The 18,423-nt window shown below is 35.8% G+C and overlaps 1 protein-coding gene across 50 annotated transcripts in view; it reads right to left on the bottom strand.

Annotated features, from left to right (window-relative positions):
* Positions 1-18,423, bottom strand: part of PTPRD (protein tyrosine phosphatase, receptor type D) — a 436,352-nt gene that overhangs the window by 119,959 nt on the left and 297,970 nt on the right. For 26 of the 50 annotated variants that reach the window (XM_027670585.1, XM_027670632.1, XM_027670604.1 and 23 more), the window contains exons 6-13: positions 17,301-17,309; positions 16,553-16,570; positions 14,678-14,788; positions 13,294-13,305; positions 10,999-11,268; positions 9,721-10,302; positions 2,714-2,847; positions 1,316-1,460 (exon numbers count right to left, since the gene is read on the bottom strand). In XM_027670585.1, the coding sequence (XP_027526386.1) occupies positions 1,316-1,460; positions 2,714-2,847; positions 9,721-10,302; positions 10,999-11,268; positions 13,294-13,305; positions 14,678-14,788; positions 16,553-16,570; positions 17,301-17,309 (1,281 nt within the window). The remainder of the gene's footprint in view (positions 1-1,315; positions 1,461-2,713; positions 2,848-9,720; positions 10,303-10,998; positions 11,269-13,293; positions 13,306-14,677; positions 14,789-16,552; positions 16,571-17,300; positions 17,310-18,423) is intronic. The other 24 variants (XM_027670633.1, XM_027670634.1, XM_027670637.1 and 21 more) reach the window with 5 other exon arrangements.

Raw genomic sequence — 18,423 nt, 5'->3', positions numbered from 1 at the left:
TCTGAAGATAGAAGACTGAGAAAAATATAACGTGTTCCTATATTCAAGAAAGGAAAACTGGCAATATCCTTATACATGGAACATGCAGCCTTGGCTCCTAGATGTTTATTTTGTATGCACAGTCTAAGCAGTCTTTGCTCAATATAAGAGAATAAGCATTCTAAATAGTTGAAATTACTCCCAGAATAAATAAAAACCTTTTTCTTAATCAAATTATTGATTCTGGATTATTAAAATGAAAAGGTGCCTTGCCACTATCTCTAAAACCAGCCTTGTTATATAGCTGTCTTTTATGCTTATTCCAAATGCTTTAGAAGTGCTTCAGAAACACATTTAGCTTTGGTTAAAGCATGTAGCACTGTGTCTCCAGTCACACTAACTGCTATTAATAAATAACACTACCAAGGAATGATTGTGTAATCACATCTGTCATGACTGCAAATTAAAAAGACTCATGCCAATTGAGAAACTGAATTTTCTGTTTTGAACAATATTACTTTAAAAACAGGCCGTTTAATTTAAAACAAATACAAATAGAATTGCACTAAGTTTTAAAATGACACATTATAATGCAAACTGTCAGAAAAGCATAATCTATCAGGCAAAAATAACACTTATGGACATCATCGCTAAATATCTGATTGTTTTAGTTAAGTCTTAATTTAAATATTTTAAGGTGTATGTATAAATCCCTGACAAATTTTTACCTCTCATTTGCGGGCAAATGTGATGAGTTTCATGACACTGTTTCCATAAGCACAAGTGAGAAAACTATTTTTCTACTGGTGTAAAATGACTGAACACTGTAAAAAGACCAGATTAAGAAAATCTAACAAAATCGGGATTATTAGCTACTATAGAAGAGTTGTTAAGAAATTTTTGGTACAGTCTGAAATGTTCAACATGACCCACTCTACAGATTTTTGTACTTCAGGGAGATGCTGCAGAAACAAACTAGTATTACAGGAAATACGCAGACTGGTGGAATTTTACGGTGAAGGACTGTTATTAATACACATCTATTGCATGATACAACATTTTACCTTATTAGAACATAAAATAAAATATGATTATGACAGCATTATATTGCCTCCTTAGACACTGGTTTACAGAGGTTGTTTTTTGAAACTATGTAAAAGCCACTCATATTAAGTTGATCACAATTCACCTCAGAAACATTTTAAGCATTCTTTTGCTGTATTAAGCAGCATGAATGCTATATTTTGCCTTTATTGATGCCTCTCTGTACTGATGAGATTAATCTCTTCAAGAAATACAACACAAGGGAATAAAGTTTGCAAGGAAAGACACCTACTTGACTGCATGGTTCTCGCTGAGATTTCTGCTGTTGAAGCACCCAGGCCTTGAGGAGAACGTGCAGCTAGACGGAATAAGTAGAGGCTGTTTGGTCTTAAACCTTGCAGACGATAAGATGTAGTAGGTTCGGTGGAAACTCGTTGCTAAAGGTAAGCATAAGAGGATGTCTTGATTAGTATTCAGAGACCCTGAATTCTGTATGTTGCTTATACAGGAAATGCTTTCATACTCTGATAACCCCATTGAGAAAAACTTAAATTCAGGAAAATAAATCAGAACCAAACTAAACCAAACCAAGAATTAATACATTAATTTGACAAACACATAAAAGGAACAGTATTTTTTAAAGTCAATAGTTTAATAGCTGGAACTCAGAGACAGAAACACCGCTTGACTGTTTGAGGAACAAATAGCTGTGTACAAAGCATAACAGGCTTTTCAGGCAATACCACATGAACAGAGCCTCTTTTACAACAGTGAACTACAGGATTTTATAGTGTAAATAATCTTGAGTTTAACCATGTAGTTAGATTTTGTCTTCAAATCATTAAGAACCAAAATTGGCCAAAGGGTAACTTATTACCATCCTATTTGGAGGTGAAGCATGGTTCTGGCCCCTTTCCACTAAATAAGCTTATGCATTCACAGCGTATGTGTGAAGCTGTCATAAATGTAAGCTCAGCTGAAGCATTAGCAATGAGCAGATGATGTAGAAGAAACCAGTAAGACTGATACTCTCCTGCTGCCTTCTGACACTCAGGGCTTCTTTATTTTGTCTGGGACACCTGGTAATATCACATTTTCCCTGTCAGAAAATTACTCTGAAGTTTAAGGTACAAACACAACAAAGGCCCTCAAACTGAAAATTATTTATGAAATAATGGTACAGAATAAGTCCATAGCAGGTTTTCATCTTTAGAGAAAAACCCATGTTTTCTTCCCAGTTATTATTGAAAGATTGAAAAGGCTTGATAATTCTCTTACATGATGGCATAGAGAAACAAAAATTATCTAAGGCTGAAAATAGACTTCAACATCCAAGTACAAGTACAAAAAAAGCTTAAAGGTCCATAACATGCCCCCAGACACTTTTGCTTCCAAGCCTGGGTAGAGGAACAAGCTTGGAGACATAATCAATGCCTGAAACTGGATGGAACTTCTGTGAAGGATTCATTGCTGTCTACAGCAAAATTCCACTGGCTGGTAACCACCAACAGCATTTTCACCTGTTTACACACATCAATCTGTCCCTGGACTAACTCTTGGGTTTAACAGAGTCTTAAGCATCAAAGCATTTGTACTAAAGAAACTTACTAATCCATGAAATTTAAACCATTGTAGCATTTCATGTCTGACTCACTAAAGATTATTTAAAAGATGTACAATTGCCACTTACCTCCTCCCCATGTTCCCCATCTTTGTAAACCAGTTCATAGCTGGAAATGGTATCAGAGCGTGGAGGTGTCCAGGAAAGCAATATGCTCGTTTCAGACTCAGGTTCTGCTTTGAAGTTCAGTGGTTGACCAGGCACTAAAGAAAAAGTTGAGTAGTGTTGCCTATTATTTATTTGGCTAGTTCAACACTTTCGAACCTTTTAAACTACTATCTGAATATTTCACGCAATATTACTTTATTTAACTTACTAAACTTCAAGAAATTGATTTACAGTACTATGAAATAAATTAATCTGAGCACAGAAAAAGAATACTGATACATTTAATTAATATGTTAAAAAATTGTCAATGGTTTCAAATAAATGTTTCACAGTATAAATAATGCACACAAAACTGAAAAGCAATTGAAGAGATGCCTGGTGATAAATACCAGTGATCTAATAACCTATGTGTGAAAATGCAAATATATACATCTATATATTTGTGTGTGCATGGAGAAAAGCTAGTAGAATATATGATTGGTTGGAATAGTCTGGAATAAAGTGTTAAAACCATAACATGCATTTCCAAATATGAAAGTTACTTGCTCGGCTAATAAATAAAAGGCAGTAAACACATCCTGCTCTTTGAGTCACCTACATATTGAATGCTTGTGTAATCTGAAGAAGGTATAACCTACTGAAGAGATCTTCAGTTAAGTTCTCATTGGTGACATATTTCTACATTTTAAAGACTGGTACTTTTACCCATATAGTTGAATTTCTAGTGACAGCACTTTCTAATTGCAAGAAGTAAAAATACAATTTTGATTGCACTAGCCAAGAACATTCTCTGTTGTTGTACTACCCAGACCAAATTACCCAGACCAAATGTTACCCTCATTTACATCTTCAAATCTAAAGCAAATAATAAGGCTGACTGGGAAAAGACAGTAAAATATACCTCTATCATTGGATTGTATAAAATAGTTTTAGCACCCAAGTTCTAAAACATTACTTTCAGTTAATAGTGCTGTTGATAAAGCATGAAACAGTTTTCCACAGCATTTCTAGCTGTTCGAGAATAAAATCATAGAATCATAGAATCATAGAATCAGTTGGGTTGGAAAGGACCTCCGAGATCATCAAGTCCAACCCTTGATCCACTACCGCTGCGGTTGTAGGATGTTGTTTCTTAAGGGAAAAAAAAGTAGTCCTTAGCACACACTGAGAACCAGGTGCGACAAATAGAATGTGACAAAAATTATGTCATATTTTTTGGGTGAGAACTCTACTACAGCTTTACAAGTGCGTATCTTTTGTACAGTGAAACACCTAAAAACTCCATGGAGCAAACAGTAAGAAAAACTGTATTTTAATTTTTATCTTCCCCAGATTTTTACAGAATATTACTCTGAGGATAACACTGCCCTTGTGTATGGTGGTACAGATTTGATATCTAACTTTAAACAGGCAGATAACCTTTCTACGTGAGGTGCATATTCAAGCTCCCGTGTGGAGGTTGCAATTCCCCACCAGTCCATTTTTTTTCAATGAGTGAGAGTAGCGAGAGACCAACTCTTTTCACAGGAATAAAAAGGGATAGGACTAATTAGCTGTTTTTCTAAAAAATGCCTGGTCTAAAAGGGACCACTGCCTAAGTACTGCAAAGTGCAAAGGGGAAAAGATCATAAAAGACAGGCAGCAATTACAGCATATATCAACTAAGTATTTTTGACATAAATACTTCTGGTTTTGCAAGGAGAGGCTTCAGGGCTAGGGATGGCTTAGCTAGGAGAAGGGATGGTTTTGGGGGCACTCAACAGCACTCTTAGTACTGATGGAAGGGAGAGAAGAAATGCAGCCAGGCTCTTCACAGGGTGTGGCAGGTGAAAAGCAGCAGCCCAAGCTGAAATATGAAAGGCTCAGGACAATATAGCAATAAAGCCAGGACCCAAGGAAGTTGACCATACCAGACTTGGGGGGTTTTACACTTCAACTGGGTGAAGCCCTAAGAAAGTTAGTCTGACCCCACAGCTGAGCCTTCTCTGGCTGTGGCTTGAGACCTCCCTAGATGATCACCCTGCCAGCCTGAATTGTTCTGTGATGTTACGATCTGTACTTAATGTATGGATACATGAATTGCAGAACACAGTCAGGCAGCAATAGTAAATGATCAGTCAAGTGACTCATATGAAGGCTGGTACCATCTGTTATGATAAATATGGCAGCAGATGGAGAACTAAGGGTATTTCCTGTCTCTCTGCATGTTTTAAGACCCTCATTCTCCAAGTATTCCTTTAAAAAAAAAACCCTTTGTGGTCTTAGGTCTGCAATTCTCAATAATTTTTTAAGACAAGTTGATGGCTAATTAGCTTTTCCAAATGCCGTTTGTCAAAATAATACCTTGCTGCAAAATCTAGTCTCCCCTCAGATTTTTTAACTGTAGTTTGGCAACTCTGATGCTGAAAACACTGACAGAAGAAAGAGGTGACAGAGAAATCTGCATTGCTCCAGGCAGATAAGAGAAGAAGGAGAAGAAAGAAAACAAACCCAAAATAACAGCAACTAAACACATTGTATTGCTGATAAACTCTCGTAGGGAACCCAATGCTTAAGACAAAGGAAAAGTACTAGTTAAGAAAGTGGAAGAATAACTTTTAAACTATTTAGGATTTATGCCCAGAACACATAACAGCTGTTCAAAAAAATCTTCAGTGGCACATAAGAGTTAAGCCAAGCTGGAGCTGACAGAAGCTACTGGTTTACTTCAGAAACAGAAAAAGACCTAGAGAAACTTCAAAATCTATGTAAGTGGACTTCATACTCTTACTAAAGTGTTTTTGATTTCACACATCAAATCTAACTCCATATTAGCGCTGTACTTGGGCAGGTCACTAAAGGGAATGTTTCTGAGGAAGCATTCTCTCACTGCTGTCTTTTCTGCTTTGAGGGCAATGTGCTCTACAAAAGTACATTAAAACCCCTAACTGCCCTGTGCTCCAAAATAAGTCTTCTTACTTCTAAACATGACAAATCTTAGGTAGTACACACAATGAAAGACTACAATGCAATAATAAAACAAAGAACAAAGTCCATGACTTTTTTCAAAACTTCATATAAAGTTCTACATTTTTGCTTGCCTAGTCCTCCATGTTTATGACTGGATAACCAGAAACAAACACAGACTGGTGGACATTTTCCTCGTGGTTCTATGTTCACCCCTGATTAAAGTGCCAGAACAGAATCATAAAATGGGATCTCAAATCAGAAGGGCACTTTAGTTTCCTGCACAGCTCCTCAGCTGGCTGAGGTAATCAGAAAACCATTCCAGGACTGTGCTGGGTTTGCAAGTAAACTGGAAAAGAGTCTCCAGGCTAAAAAGGGACCCATGACATTGCTAGGGTGAAATCCATACCTAGACAAAAACTCAATCCATTCAATTAGAAATCAGCTTTGTAAAGGACCATAGATTGACCAAGAGAATTTACAATCAGTAGCAAACCTAAAGAGAAAAAGAATTTATGCTTCTACTTTCTCTGAAAGAAGCATGAAACTCTACAGAGAAGCTCTTAGAACTGAGATACATGAGGTTTCCCCATTCATGTGTTCTTAACAAAAATTTTGAATGTCTGGAAAAGTAGTTAGCTAGCTACAACACAGAACAGTATCCACTTGCTATGGACTCTCTTCCTCTGATTTTCTAATCTTCTTTTACTGGAAGAACTCCAGAAACATTAATTTTGTTTAAGCTAAGGTTTCATTTATGTGCCCTGCAAGTCAGACACTTAATCTTCTCATTACTGTCCTTTTTCATGTGTTCAAAACATTAGCCCTTTATAACTGTAATGATCCTTAGTCTCCAAGCCATGGAGAATCCTTGGTTTAAAATTAATAGTATGTTTTATATTTTAAGTTTTTGTCTAAAGAAGCATATGCTTACAGTTGCACATTCATTTCCCTGAATATTTTTTCTCTCTCTCTTTCTCCAGTAACCCACTATCCAATAGACCTTATGCATCTCTCACTCTCCCCTCTTTCTACCAAAGCTCAGAACAAAGACAAGATTCTCTTAATTCCTTCAGTGGCTATCCTCTCTTTGCACAGTAAAAATGAAATAAAATGAAATAAAATGAAATGAAACAAAAGCAAAATCAAATCCAGACAGTTTAAAACTCTAAATTTTCCTGGTACGCACAGGTTAAAACACGTTGCTCAGAGTATATGTACTTCTGACCAGTTTAAGCACAGAAAGCAAATATAGGAAGATACACAAGAAATATGTGCTGAGCCCCTAAATTGGATGCAGACCAACAGAGCTTTTGTTTTCTAAAAAAGTAAAAAAAGGGCAAGAAGTATCACACTAAAAGTTATATCAATATTTCTTTTTTCTAAAATTTGGTAAGTCAATTCACCTAAATAACAGTCCAGTCCTGACTCCATTGTCAAGGGAATAAAATCCTTTGGCCCAAAAGGCAAGAATAAGGACTTTCCTAGGTATAACTTTTGGAATTGATCCTGCCTTATTCAAAAGGCTCAGCTCCACATCTTTTTTCTGATTAAGGAATTTCTTTAAATGGTGTCTTTTTATCATAAAGAAAACAGTGCTGAAAACAACTGGTTAATTGTCCTATTGTGGGGCAATTTGACATAGCTTTGCCTTAAACTGATTAAATAAAATACTGAAAACCAAAACTGAACATGATTTAAAAAAAAAATATTTTATTTCTAGTTGTCTGAAAAATGCTTCCTTCTCTTTCCCTCAAACTACACTCTCCAAGTCAATATTTTAATTAAAAACTTGCTTCAGCAGAGTTTCAGCTGACCTGCAAAGTAAGAAGCCACTCACAGGCATTTCAAAAGAAAACTGCTGTACTACGAAAAGAAAAAATTCCTTTGAACAGTCTTTTTAAGAACAAATTATTAATTTTCATAATTTCTCTCCAAAGATCAGACTACACTTAGGGGAGGAAAGCTTTGAACTATTTAACAGAGCCTGTAAGTCACAGATGTCAGTAAGATTCTGTTGTATGTATGCTCTAATATCCCCAAAGTAGTATAAGGGTTAAGCTATATATTCATAATGGCAGGCTTATTTATTTACAAAAAAAAAAAGGAAAAAAAAATCAAACACATGTAATCAGCATCCCATTCTTATTTTTCCATTAAACCCATTTCCCCTGTTTTTAAATAGCACTTTATAATTCACTTTAATATTTGGAATCAGTTTAATTTTGAGAGACTTAAACTAAAACAATTGTATTCAGATTTACATTACAGCAAATCTGGAAGACAAGGGCAAGGAGGGCATTTTATTCTGTGGTGTTTACTGAAGAGAAACTACTGGATAGAAAAATGGGAGAATCTTAGTTTTTAAACATACCCTGAACTGAAGAACTGAACTAGACTTTCTTAGGTTTTTTCTCTTTTCTGATTTAAAATGTTGGTATTTCAAGGAAAAGTATCAGTGCTTAAATATGCCCCCTGTATGCCCCATTTTTTTTTTAAATTAACCACAAATAAACATTATCAAGTCAACTCTGTTATGAAGTTGAAAGTATGTACTGAGAAAACCTCCAGCATAATTAATTTTGTTATTTCTTCAGATTGCAACAGTAATCAGGAACAGATGGGCATGATTAACAGCAAATTCTATGAAGGTTTTAATAAACAGAACTTTTCTGAAGTGACCTTAGCAAGTAATGTGACTTGGGACAGTCCAGCTGAGCCTCAGTGCTCATTATTTCGATTCATTCATCCTTTACTGGGGAAGCCACTGTCAAACACTTTCTAATCTAAGAGGTTCACAGTTGTAAGTAAAAACCCAGTTAAGGAGGTCGCTCAACCTTTTTCTTGAAAAGCTTTTTGCATGCAGGTTCAAGCAGAAAGCAGATGCCAATATAAAAACTAGTTCTGTGAGAAAGGTTGTGAATGCCAAAATTAAACTATGGTATACATACTTATATTTGCATGTGCATACAGACACATTTTAATGTACCACTAGAAGGTCTAAAAATAGTTAATTTCGTAACTTCTCAGCTGAGATACTGCAAAAGGAAACACATATCTTTATGTAATACAACACCCAGAAAGATTCCAGGATAATACCTGTACTAAAAAATTCAAGTAGTATTATATATTTCTAGACAATCACTGATCTACAGTAATATTTCATAGAGCTTTCTCTAAACTGCTAGACAAAAGGAGCTTTTATTTCTTATTGCTACAATAAACCATTTTGTGTAACTACCCCTGAGCTTCTTGCTTTTGATTTCATAAAATATTTTTTGCAATGTTTTTCACTGTGCTTGCTTGTCCTTTGCTAGTAAAACTAATTCATGGACCTAAAACTCCTGACTGGAAACAAAATGACCTACCTAACTGCAAAGACAAACCAAGAAAATGTGACCTTTTGGTGTGCACTTTGTAAGGACAGGTACGTTTCGATTTATAAATCCAAAGCGTACAGAACTGCTTGCTTGAACCTACACAAAGGCTTGTTGTATTTCATGCTTTCATGTTTTATTTTGTTCTCAGAACCTCACCAACTAGTTGAATACACATGTGGTACACACACATTTTAGACTTCCAAAAGCAAGGTTCACTAGAGCGATGTGGCTAAGGGAGTCATGTGCCACCTAAATAAAGCCTACCAACACTGGCAACTCCTCAAAGAAAGCTATGAAGAACTATTTGACAAACATGCTTGGTGCGCAGAGCACTGCCAAACAGAAGCCTCAACACCTGGTCACCTCCAGAATGAAGGTCTCCCTGAGATTTCAGTTAAACTCCAGATAAAATTCTTGACACTGATGAAAAAAGAAATAAAAGTGTGAGGGGGTAATTTCCACTCTTCAGAGATAACTTGCACTGTGGAATTAAGAAAATGTTATCGCCAAAGCTGCCCAAATAAACTGATTATTCTTGAGAGGGAGATTTTTTGCAACATTTTAAACTCAAAGTCTCTCTCTGCAAAATTTCTGCATGCATTCAATTTTTTTTCACACAAATTCTGTTCACTGCTAGCTTACCTCCTGTTTGAGTGATGACCTGAATGTCACTAGAAAGTGGTCCATCCCCAACAGAAGTAAAAGCAAGAACTTTCACGGAGTATGTTTTCTGGGGTACGAGATTCCCAATAGTGGTAATATGACTGTCAGCCACATTGTGCTTCATCCAACTGTTAACATGCTGAGTGGGGTCCATGGTGTAATAAACTCTATAACCTTGTATTTGCCCATTAGGTTCCTCTGGTTCTTCCCACTGTACCAAAATGGTGGTAGAGCTCAACATACGGGCCTGCACATTGCGGGGTGCACTTGAAGGTGCTTGCTCTGAAGTCCTTGTTGACACAGGCTCACTGGGTGGCCCTCGCCCAATGTTATTTACAGCAACTACCCGAAATTCATACTCTGAATATGGGCTTAGGCCAGCCACGCTATAACGTGTTGTGGCCACACCATCAATTTCTTTATATGGCTCCTCTGAGTTTTTGGGTTTGTGTTGGATTATGTAGTAAGAAACTGGCTCAGGGTTTCCAGAATCCCAAGTCAATGTTATGCTTGTTGCTGTGCTTTCTGTCACGACAGGTGTTCCAGGAGGTTTGGGTAAGGCTAAAGACAAATGACAAAAAATACAGTCAGCAGTAGGTAACTGTAGACATTAGTTATTAAATTAAAAATCTACAAACAACAAAACAAAATCATAACAGGAAAACTGAATGGAAAGAAGGCGTGATCTGTTCAGAGGAAGCTTTTGGCAACTATGATTTCCTTCAAAAATCTATCAGAAAATCTTCAAGCTCTGTTCAATATGATTCATTTGTCATGAACTAATGATACTGACTTTTGTAATAAATGCCGTAACCAGACACAGAACAGAAATCTTACAGAGGGACAATAAATCATTACAGTTTAATTTTCAAATACTCAATGAATATGATACTTGGACACCCAGCAACTCTAAAAATCAAATGACTGGTTCGTAAAGGTTCCTGCTGTTGACAAGTAAATGCAACATTTTAAGATCTTTAACTGAAACGAAGGCTGGGAGCTAGGCACAGAAGAATAATGGAATTCTATGGCTAACATTTTAGTAAATATTACTTTATTTAATCAATGAGCATTACAGCTGTCTGAGCCTGTATTTTGTCTTATGGCAGTGATTGGCTGGAATATCTACCCTCTTGATTTAAGAGTGCAAGTGGCACTGAGTCCCTTTCTGTGCAATGTATTTGCTCAGAATATGGCAGTGAACAAAATAAAAGATTGAAATATGTCCATATATATATATATGTGCTTGGGATATACCTTTGACAGTTATCTGTGCTATTGCTTCTATAACACCGAGGGTAGACATAGCAACGCAAGTATAGTTTGCAGACTGTCTGACATCATTAAGCTCAAGGACGTTCCTCCCTATTGGCATATCATCCTCAGGTGTCAAATCTTCTGCTCCTAGCATCCATTTCACATATGGCATTGGTGACCCCACTGCAACACAGGTGATATTTACACTCCCGCCAGGCATGATCTCATGATTTGTGGGTGGGATAGAGAACCTCGGTGGGACTCGTCGAACTGGAACAAAACACAAAAAAAGGTAATAACATATACAAAAAAAAGAAACTGAGTCTTGCATACTGACAGCATGCAGTGTACAGACACAATTTAATGTTTTAACGTTTATTCCGATCTGCCAGAAAATATATATATAAGAGAAATATGAGACTAAGCAAGAATTTTGTCTGCACACAATGTGAATTATTCTGTATTTACTTGAGGCTATTAATAGGCACATTCATACAAAGGCTGATTCAGACCTATTAGGGGCCCACACGTAACTAACTATATACTAACAATACACAAACACCATGCAAAAGATATACACGCACACGTGCACGCACACACACAGGCGCACATATATATATGCATTTTTTATGCCCATACATATATATATGCACAGAAGAAAACTGGAAGGTCAACAGCATGCTTGAGTTGATCACCAACTTCAATGCTGCGTGCTTCCATTTGATGTGAATAAATGTGCTAAGCCACATTGTCACATCACAGTCCTGAAACACACTGCCTACAGTAAATTGGAAGTGCAATTTCATTTGCTTTCCGACTCAAAGTAGATGCAGCCTCAAGACCTCACACTAACACTGAAACAAACATAAAAAAATATATAATTGCACACAGATACAAATATATATATATATACACATATGTATACACATATACAAATATATATAAATATGAATATAAATATATATATATATATGGAAAGAGAGAGAGAGAGTCACAGAAGGAGACTAAGCATAGCCAGTACAAAGTACTGGATTTGGTCATGCAAGCAAGCAAATGACAGAAAAAATAGAGAATCATGCTTAGAGAAATGTCTGAGTAAAAACTGCTGAGAGAAAAAGAACTCAGAAAGAAAACATACTGGGTGAGGAAAGAAAACTTGAAAGAGATGGGGATAGGTTGACAGATACAGGAGTTTAAGAGAAGCATAGAGTTTGAGGGAGAAGGAACTTAGATTAAATTTAGGGGGTTAAAAAGCAACTGTCAAGAAGGACCACTGGGAAAATAGCAGAATATTGAACATTCGGGATTCCACTACGCTGACAGTTAAGGGAAAGCAAAATAAGGATTGATAATATTAGACATTTCTGTATTGACAGCAAGGGATGTCAACCTTAAACACACAGCAGGACATTCCACTAACAGAGTAGTTAATATTTAAGCAAACACAACACCGAGAAAATTACCAGGCAATAACAGATCAGTGTTCCTGCTTCAAATATTCTCAGTGGTGTGCATGTGTGTAGGTGGTGGAAGCGACAGAGGTAGCTGAGAGAGGTAGGTTTGTATTTAGGCCTTTAATTGGACAGTGTACTCGAAACTGTATTTATTTGGCCTTAATAGAGGCTAATGAATAAGACAGTTTTAATTCAGAAAGAAATTAAAAGTAAAATAAGACTATGAGTGAGTTTAAAAAAAAAAAATAAGGAAAATTATATTAGTCTAAAACCTTTCCTCTTGGTTTGATTAAATTTCTGTGATCTTCTATGGATTCAGGAGGGGCTTACTGCAATGGCCTCATGAGTGAATGACAGGCAGAAGGGGAACAAGCAGAAAGCAAAACATCCGTAAGCGGCCAGTTCACAGAGGCCACACGAAGAAAACAGCAGGCAATGAGGAACTTCTTGTATTGAACAAAATCCTTATAGACAAAGGAGAGTCTAGTCTTCATGCGCAGGCTATTTAGAAAAGCAACTACTGAAACCATTCCTTGAAAAGCAGGCATCAGTATAAGCAAGAAATTAAAAGGGAAGAAAAAGCAGGAACACTGACCAAGTTTAGTAGACGTTAGTATTAAAGCTAAAAAGATTGCCATGCATCCAGGTTCATTCTCTCTTATCATGCACAACAGTTAGATACCAGCACTCATCAAAAGCCATGACCAGGGCATTCTCTGCTTAAACATAACATTAACTTAAAAAATGCTACAATGCAGCTACATTCATTTCATTTGTATTCTTTGTTATTGGTTTAATTAATAGTTTTGTAAGGTGGGTAAAAAGTAAAAAACACACCAACCTTCTCGCAGCTCTGAGGGATGTAGGGGGTTTGATGCAGAACACAATGAAATGAGGAAAGGAGAAAAACAAGGGAAACACAGAGAGAGTAAAAAGGCCATATCAAGGCTTTCAACTGCTAGTTGAACATCTCTACTTGCGCTAATTAAACCTTCCTGCCTCATCTTGAAAAGTTAGCATTTTCTACAGCTACAATGATGTTAGAAACAACAGCTAGCATAATTTTGAAATTTTCCTTTGGATATAAAGGTATACATGCCTCATGCAGTACAGGAAAGTCAGTATGTCGGAGGACAAGAGAAAGAAAATAAAAGATCAAATAACTTTCTATGGATGTCATAACTATGAAAGGTTTTCCTTTCTTTTCTTTTTTAATTAGCCAAAAGAGTCACACCATATGAAAACATATCAGGTTGATTGAAAAATCAGCTCTAAAAAAATTTCAAAATCAAGCTAGGCATTTTTTGTAAGGTAATCCACCTTGCAGCAAAGTTTACAGCTATTTATGTTTTCATTCCTATTTCCCCCACCCATCCCCTTATACTGTAGACACACACACACACACACACACACACACACATATACACATATGTATGTATGTATGTATGTTATAGTCTTTGTTTTACAGAAATTTACATCATCAGACATAGCAAATACTGCCTGAAACAAAGCCCTTCTTTCTAGCTGAACTAAAAAATACTTTCATATGTTAATAACCATTTCCACTACTGCACAGAGGAATATAATTGTTTTCTTATTAATCATACCTGTCGTATACACAGGTAATTTCTCAAAATAATACAGCCAATTGACCACTATCATTCTAAAGGACCACACTTCACTCACAAGTCTTACATTAAATATGTATATATATACATGCATATATAATAAGAAGAAACAGAAAAGAGGAAAATACAGTTGTGCTCTGCATACATCAAGTTATAAAGTTAGAAGCTTTTCCTTTGCAGTTACACAGCAGAGGTCAGATAGGCACACACCTCAATGCCTTGGGGTTACACTCAGCTGATTAGTAGCACACACAGCAGTCACCTCAGGAGTTCGAAAAGAAAAGCAAAACAAAACCAAACCAATAAAAGAAAATAAATGCAAAGCACAGTTTAACTTAATTCAGGAAAAAAACAGAAGTTAAGATGTAAAAATATAAATATACTTACAAACCTTAACCCACAGGATAGACTGGACTCAAGAGTGCTTTAAAAGAACAAAATAAACCCCAAGCCTTCCTCTACAGTTTAAAATAAATTTTACAACTGACACATTTACCATGGCATTGTGATTATTACAGTGGTAACTTTATAGATCCTGAGAGTATCTTAGCCCTGAACCTGAATGAACAGTGGATGCCAGGGTTATGTCATTCCTACCTCTGACATATAGATTGGCAGGGGCAGAATAGCGTGTACCCGCACTGTTGGTTGCAACACATTCATATTTGCCTTGGTCAGATTCTTCACTCAGTTCAATTTGGAGGGCACCTGTATGAATATAAAATACATTGCCAAAGAGACGGTCAGAGAAGGCTTTTTCTATCCATAACAATACACCTCTCAACAATATGAAAAGCTTGTATGCGAAGGTCCACTCAACGTCGGTTCATTTTCTTGCTAAGGTGCACAGACAGAAAATGATGCAATGAAAAAAACAAAGAGATTATTTTTTTCACATCATCAGTGCTAGCACAGGAAAACAATTTGCATTTGGCAAAAAAAAAACCAAAACCCTCTAAACAATGCTCTTTCCTAAACCATTAAAATGAAGATGGGTGAGACTGCTTCAAGGAAGAATGGCTTTTGAATAAAACAAAAGAGATTAAGTAGTTGGGTCATTATAATTATTTAATTTTTATTTAATTGTTTCAATCTAGTAACAAAAGTAGCACAAAAGGTGGTACTCGTAAAAAAGGCGGGACAGACTTCAAGAAATCTTCTGCTGAAGAAAGCCAAAAATGTGCAGCAATAACAAAAAGGCTGCTTGAAGTGAAAAAAAAAGAAACTGTATTAGTCATTTACAACCATCAAAATATTATTTTAAAGAAATAAAACTCCTTTAAGACATGCAGATTGATAAGAAAGACAGTTTTCCGCAACTTACAAGCTTAAAGCACGTTTGCTGAAAAACAAAGAGCAGTTGAATTAGAAGACAAAAAAGTTAAAAAGCATGGTCTACGCCAACAAGGAAGAACCAACCATCCACTGCTGAGGACCGCAGGAGGGCCCCCACAAGACACCCATCAAAATCCACAAGTGGGATTAGCAGTGTGGTGCCACAAAACCCAAGAAAAATACAAAACAAGAATTACAAAAGAAGTAAACAGTTTTGCTAGAGTATCAAAAACCAACAATACCACATACCACCAAGAATAATGAGTCAGTAACCTTTCATTTCCAAAGCCTGTAGATTAGAAGATCCAAAAATCCAGAGGTGAGAGAATTCCAAGAAAAAGAAAACAACAAATAAACAAACAACAAAAAAACCCCAAAAAAAACCCCACCAAAAAAACCCCACAATAAAGGGAAAAAACACTTCTGTTTTTTAGGGGGGGACATATAATTTTCAATTTTCATAAGTTAGAGAAAAAAAAGGATTGAAGAACAAAAACAAAAACCTTTTATGAAAGATAAGACAAAAAGAAGATAGTCCATGTTGTCTTCTGCATGTCTGCTACTGTTCTCCAGACCATCTTGGCTTTGGTCCAGGACAAGAACAGCTAAGGAAGAAAAAAAATGATCTTTTTTTTGCTCCAGTTGGACAAAAAAAAAGAGGAAGGAAAAAAAAGAAGAATAAAAAGGAAGAAAAGTAAAAAAGAAGAAAAAGAAGAAGAAGAAAAAGAAGAAGAAGAAGAAGAAAAAAAAAAGAAAAAAGAGGGACAAATGGTACGCTGTGACTGGGCTATGGCCAGGAGACCTGGATATGCTTGCTTTGAAGCATATCACAAATTAATTCTTATTTATTTATTTATTTATTTGTTTATTTATTTAATGAACAAACAAAAAAAGGAAAATGAAAAGGCTATGTGTAGAAAGAAAGATCACAATATGAGAGTCACTGATCATAACCAAACAAGACAAAGGAAAAAGAAAATCAGATGATGGACATTTCTGTAGGTTTGTATTTTGTTTTGTTTTTTCCTTAAGGAAAACAAAACAAAACAAAACCAAAAACAAGACAAAGATGAGAGGGATGAAAGGACAGAAAGAATGAGTAAGATCATTCTGTGAACGTTAGTTCAGCACTCTTACCTCTTATTGGTGTACCACCTGGGTGGATAATATGAATGCAAATAAGATTAGAAAGAAGAAGCATTAGTACGAGAAGAAGGAGGCTAGGGCTTTGGAAGAAGAATCAAATTAGATTTACAGAATTAAATAAGGTCTTAAGAGAAACTTGAATTACTATACTGTTAAAACAGGAATATATTAGATAGTATTATCAAGTTATAAAAGCAAGCTTCATTGTACCACAAGGGGCAAAACTGCTACAATTGGCTGCACTGCCATTCTCAGAGAAGCATCTGAGTTCCTAGACGTTTGATTATATAGAGTTAGATATGTATCAAATATGCCTCAAATAACTTAAAGGAAACTTTACAAAACTGTACTTATGACACAGTTTAGGAAAATATTGGAAATTCTATTTAAATATATATATATATAAATCTATATATATATAAAAAGAGGATACACTGAAGGCTATCTCAAAACAAACACTGTAGTTTAGGCTGGATTATGGCATTTACTGTTCTAGATCTACGTGATACATGTGTACTGTTTCTTTTAGGTGTTGCTATGACTGATAAGACAACATTTCTGTGGAGGTGTGCGTGTGCGCCACTAAAGGGATCTGGTGACTACACTGACTGTTAGTAAAATGCATGCCATGCATTTTAAGAATAATAATACTAATCATATAATAATTATCATCATAATAATAATATTCTGAATATGGAAATTAGTGGGGGTGAAGTGCGCTTCAGAACTAAGCACTTACCAATAGATTCTGGAGATTTAAATACGGAGAGAAGAAAGACAGCATAAAAATATTATTATATTCCTTATAATTTGGTACAAAGTTTTCAGTTAAAGCTTTATATACTAAATCATCTATGTCACATGTGAAAAAATCTTAATTTACATTAACAGAAGGTTAATTTACACAGTTCTGCTGACAACAAGCAAAAAGTCAGTTAACAAGACGATTTAACATCACAGGACAGGTCAAAAGCTGAGAATTCTGGGAAGACACGTGATTAAACAACTTAGATTCTACAACGATATCTACTACAATTGTCAAAGTAAAAAGCTCATTATATCCCAATGATCTTACTTTGGGATAAGCTTTAAACTTGATAAATCTCGAGATTTTTGTTGTTGTTGTTGTTGTTGCTTTCTTTTATTTAATCTAAAGAGAGCAAAAGAATAAACTAGGGCAGGAGGAGAGTGAAAGAACTGCTAGGGAGGTGCAAGGGGCAAAGAGAGAGAGCAGCAAAAGCTGGATTCTACACCAAAAGCAGACTTCTGTAGATCCAGAAAATGTAGGACTCATAAAGCTTTAGCGTGGGCGCACACTACTGTGGCTAAATGTGTTGGAAAAATGCTCAGCCAGCAAAAAAACCCCAACTTTATTCCACAGATTACCCAAAGATTTCTTTTCCTTTTTTTTTTTTTAAGGTATAAATCTGCATGGGAAGAAGTACTGTGCTTTATGTATTTGTGAGAGGAAAGAAGATGTGTCCAAACTGGCTAATCTTTGGTGAAGTCAAATGTGGAAAAGATAGCACAAAACACATTTTAAATTTTAATTGAAGTGTCTAATGCAGGTTTTGGTTTTGATGAATATAACCATTGGTACTCCTTGCAATTTCTGAATGAAGTCCAATGTTGAAATAAATTTGTTAAAAAAAAATAAAAAGGAAAGAAGAAAGAAAGAGGAGAAAATGGATCCATCAAGTACTGCAAAAAGCAGTAAAGAAAAAAATTACCAAAAAATACAGTCACAGCAGTGAGCAATGTGGAGTAAACAGAAGCTGCAAAACATATAGAGACAGACTCTATAGAAAGCTATGACAACATCACAGACATGGACAACACACTTAGTAACACAGAAAAGGAGA

The sequence above is a fragment of the Neopelma chrysocephalum genome, unplaced genomic scaffold, assembly GCF_003984885.1.
Source record: "Neopelma chrysocephalum unplaced genomic scaffold, ASM398488v2 Primary Assembly neopelma1_96921, whole genome shotgun sequence".
NCBI classification, from domain to species: Eukaryota; Metazoa; Chordata; class Aves; order Passeriformes; family Pipridae; genus Neopelma; species Neopelma chrysocephalum.
The sequence above is the reverse complement of the archived record's forward strand: the minus strand, read 5'-3'. Positions and strand labels throughout refer to the sequence as shown.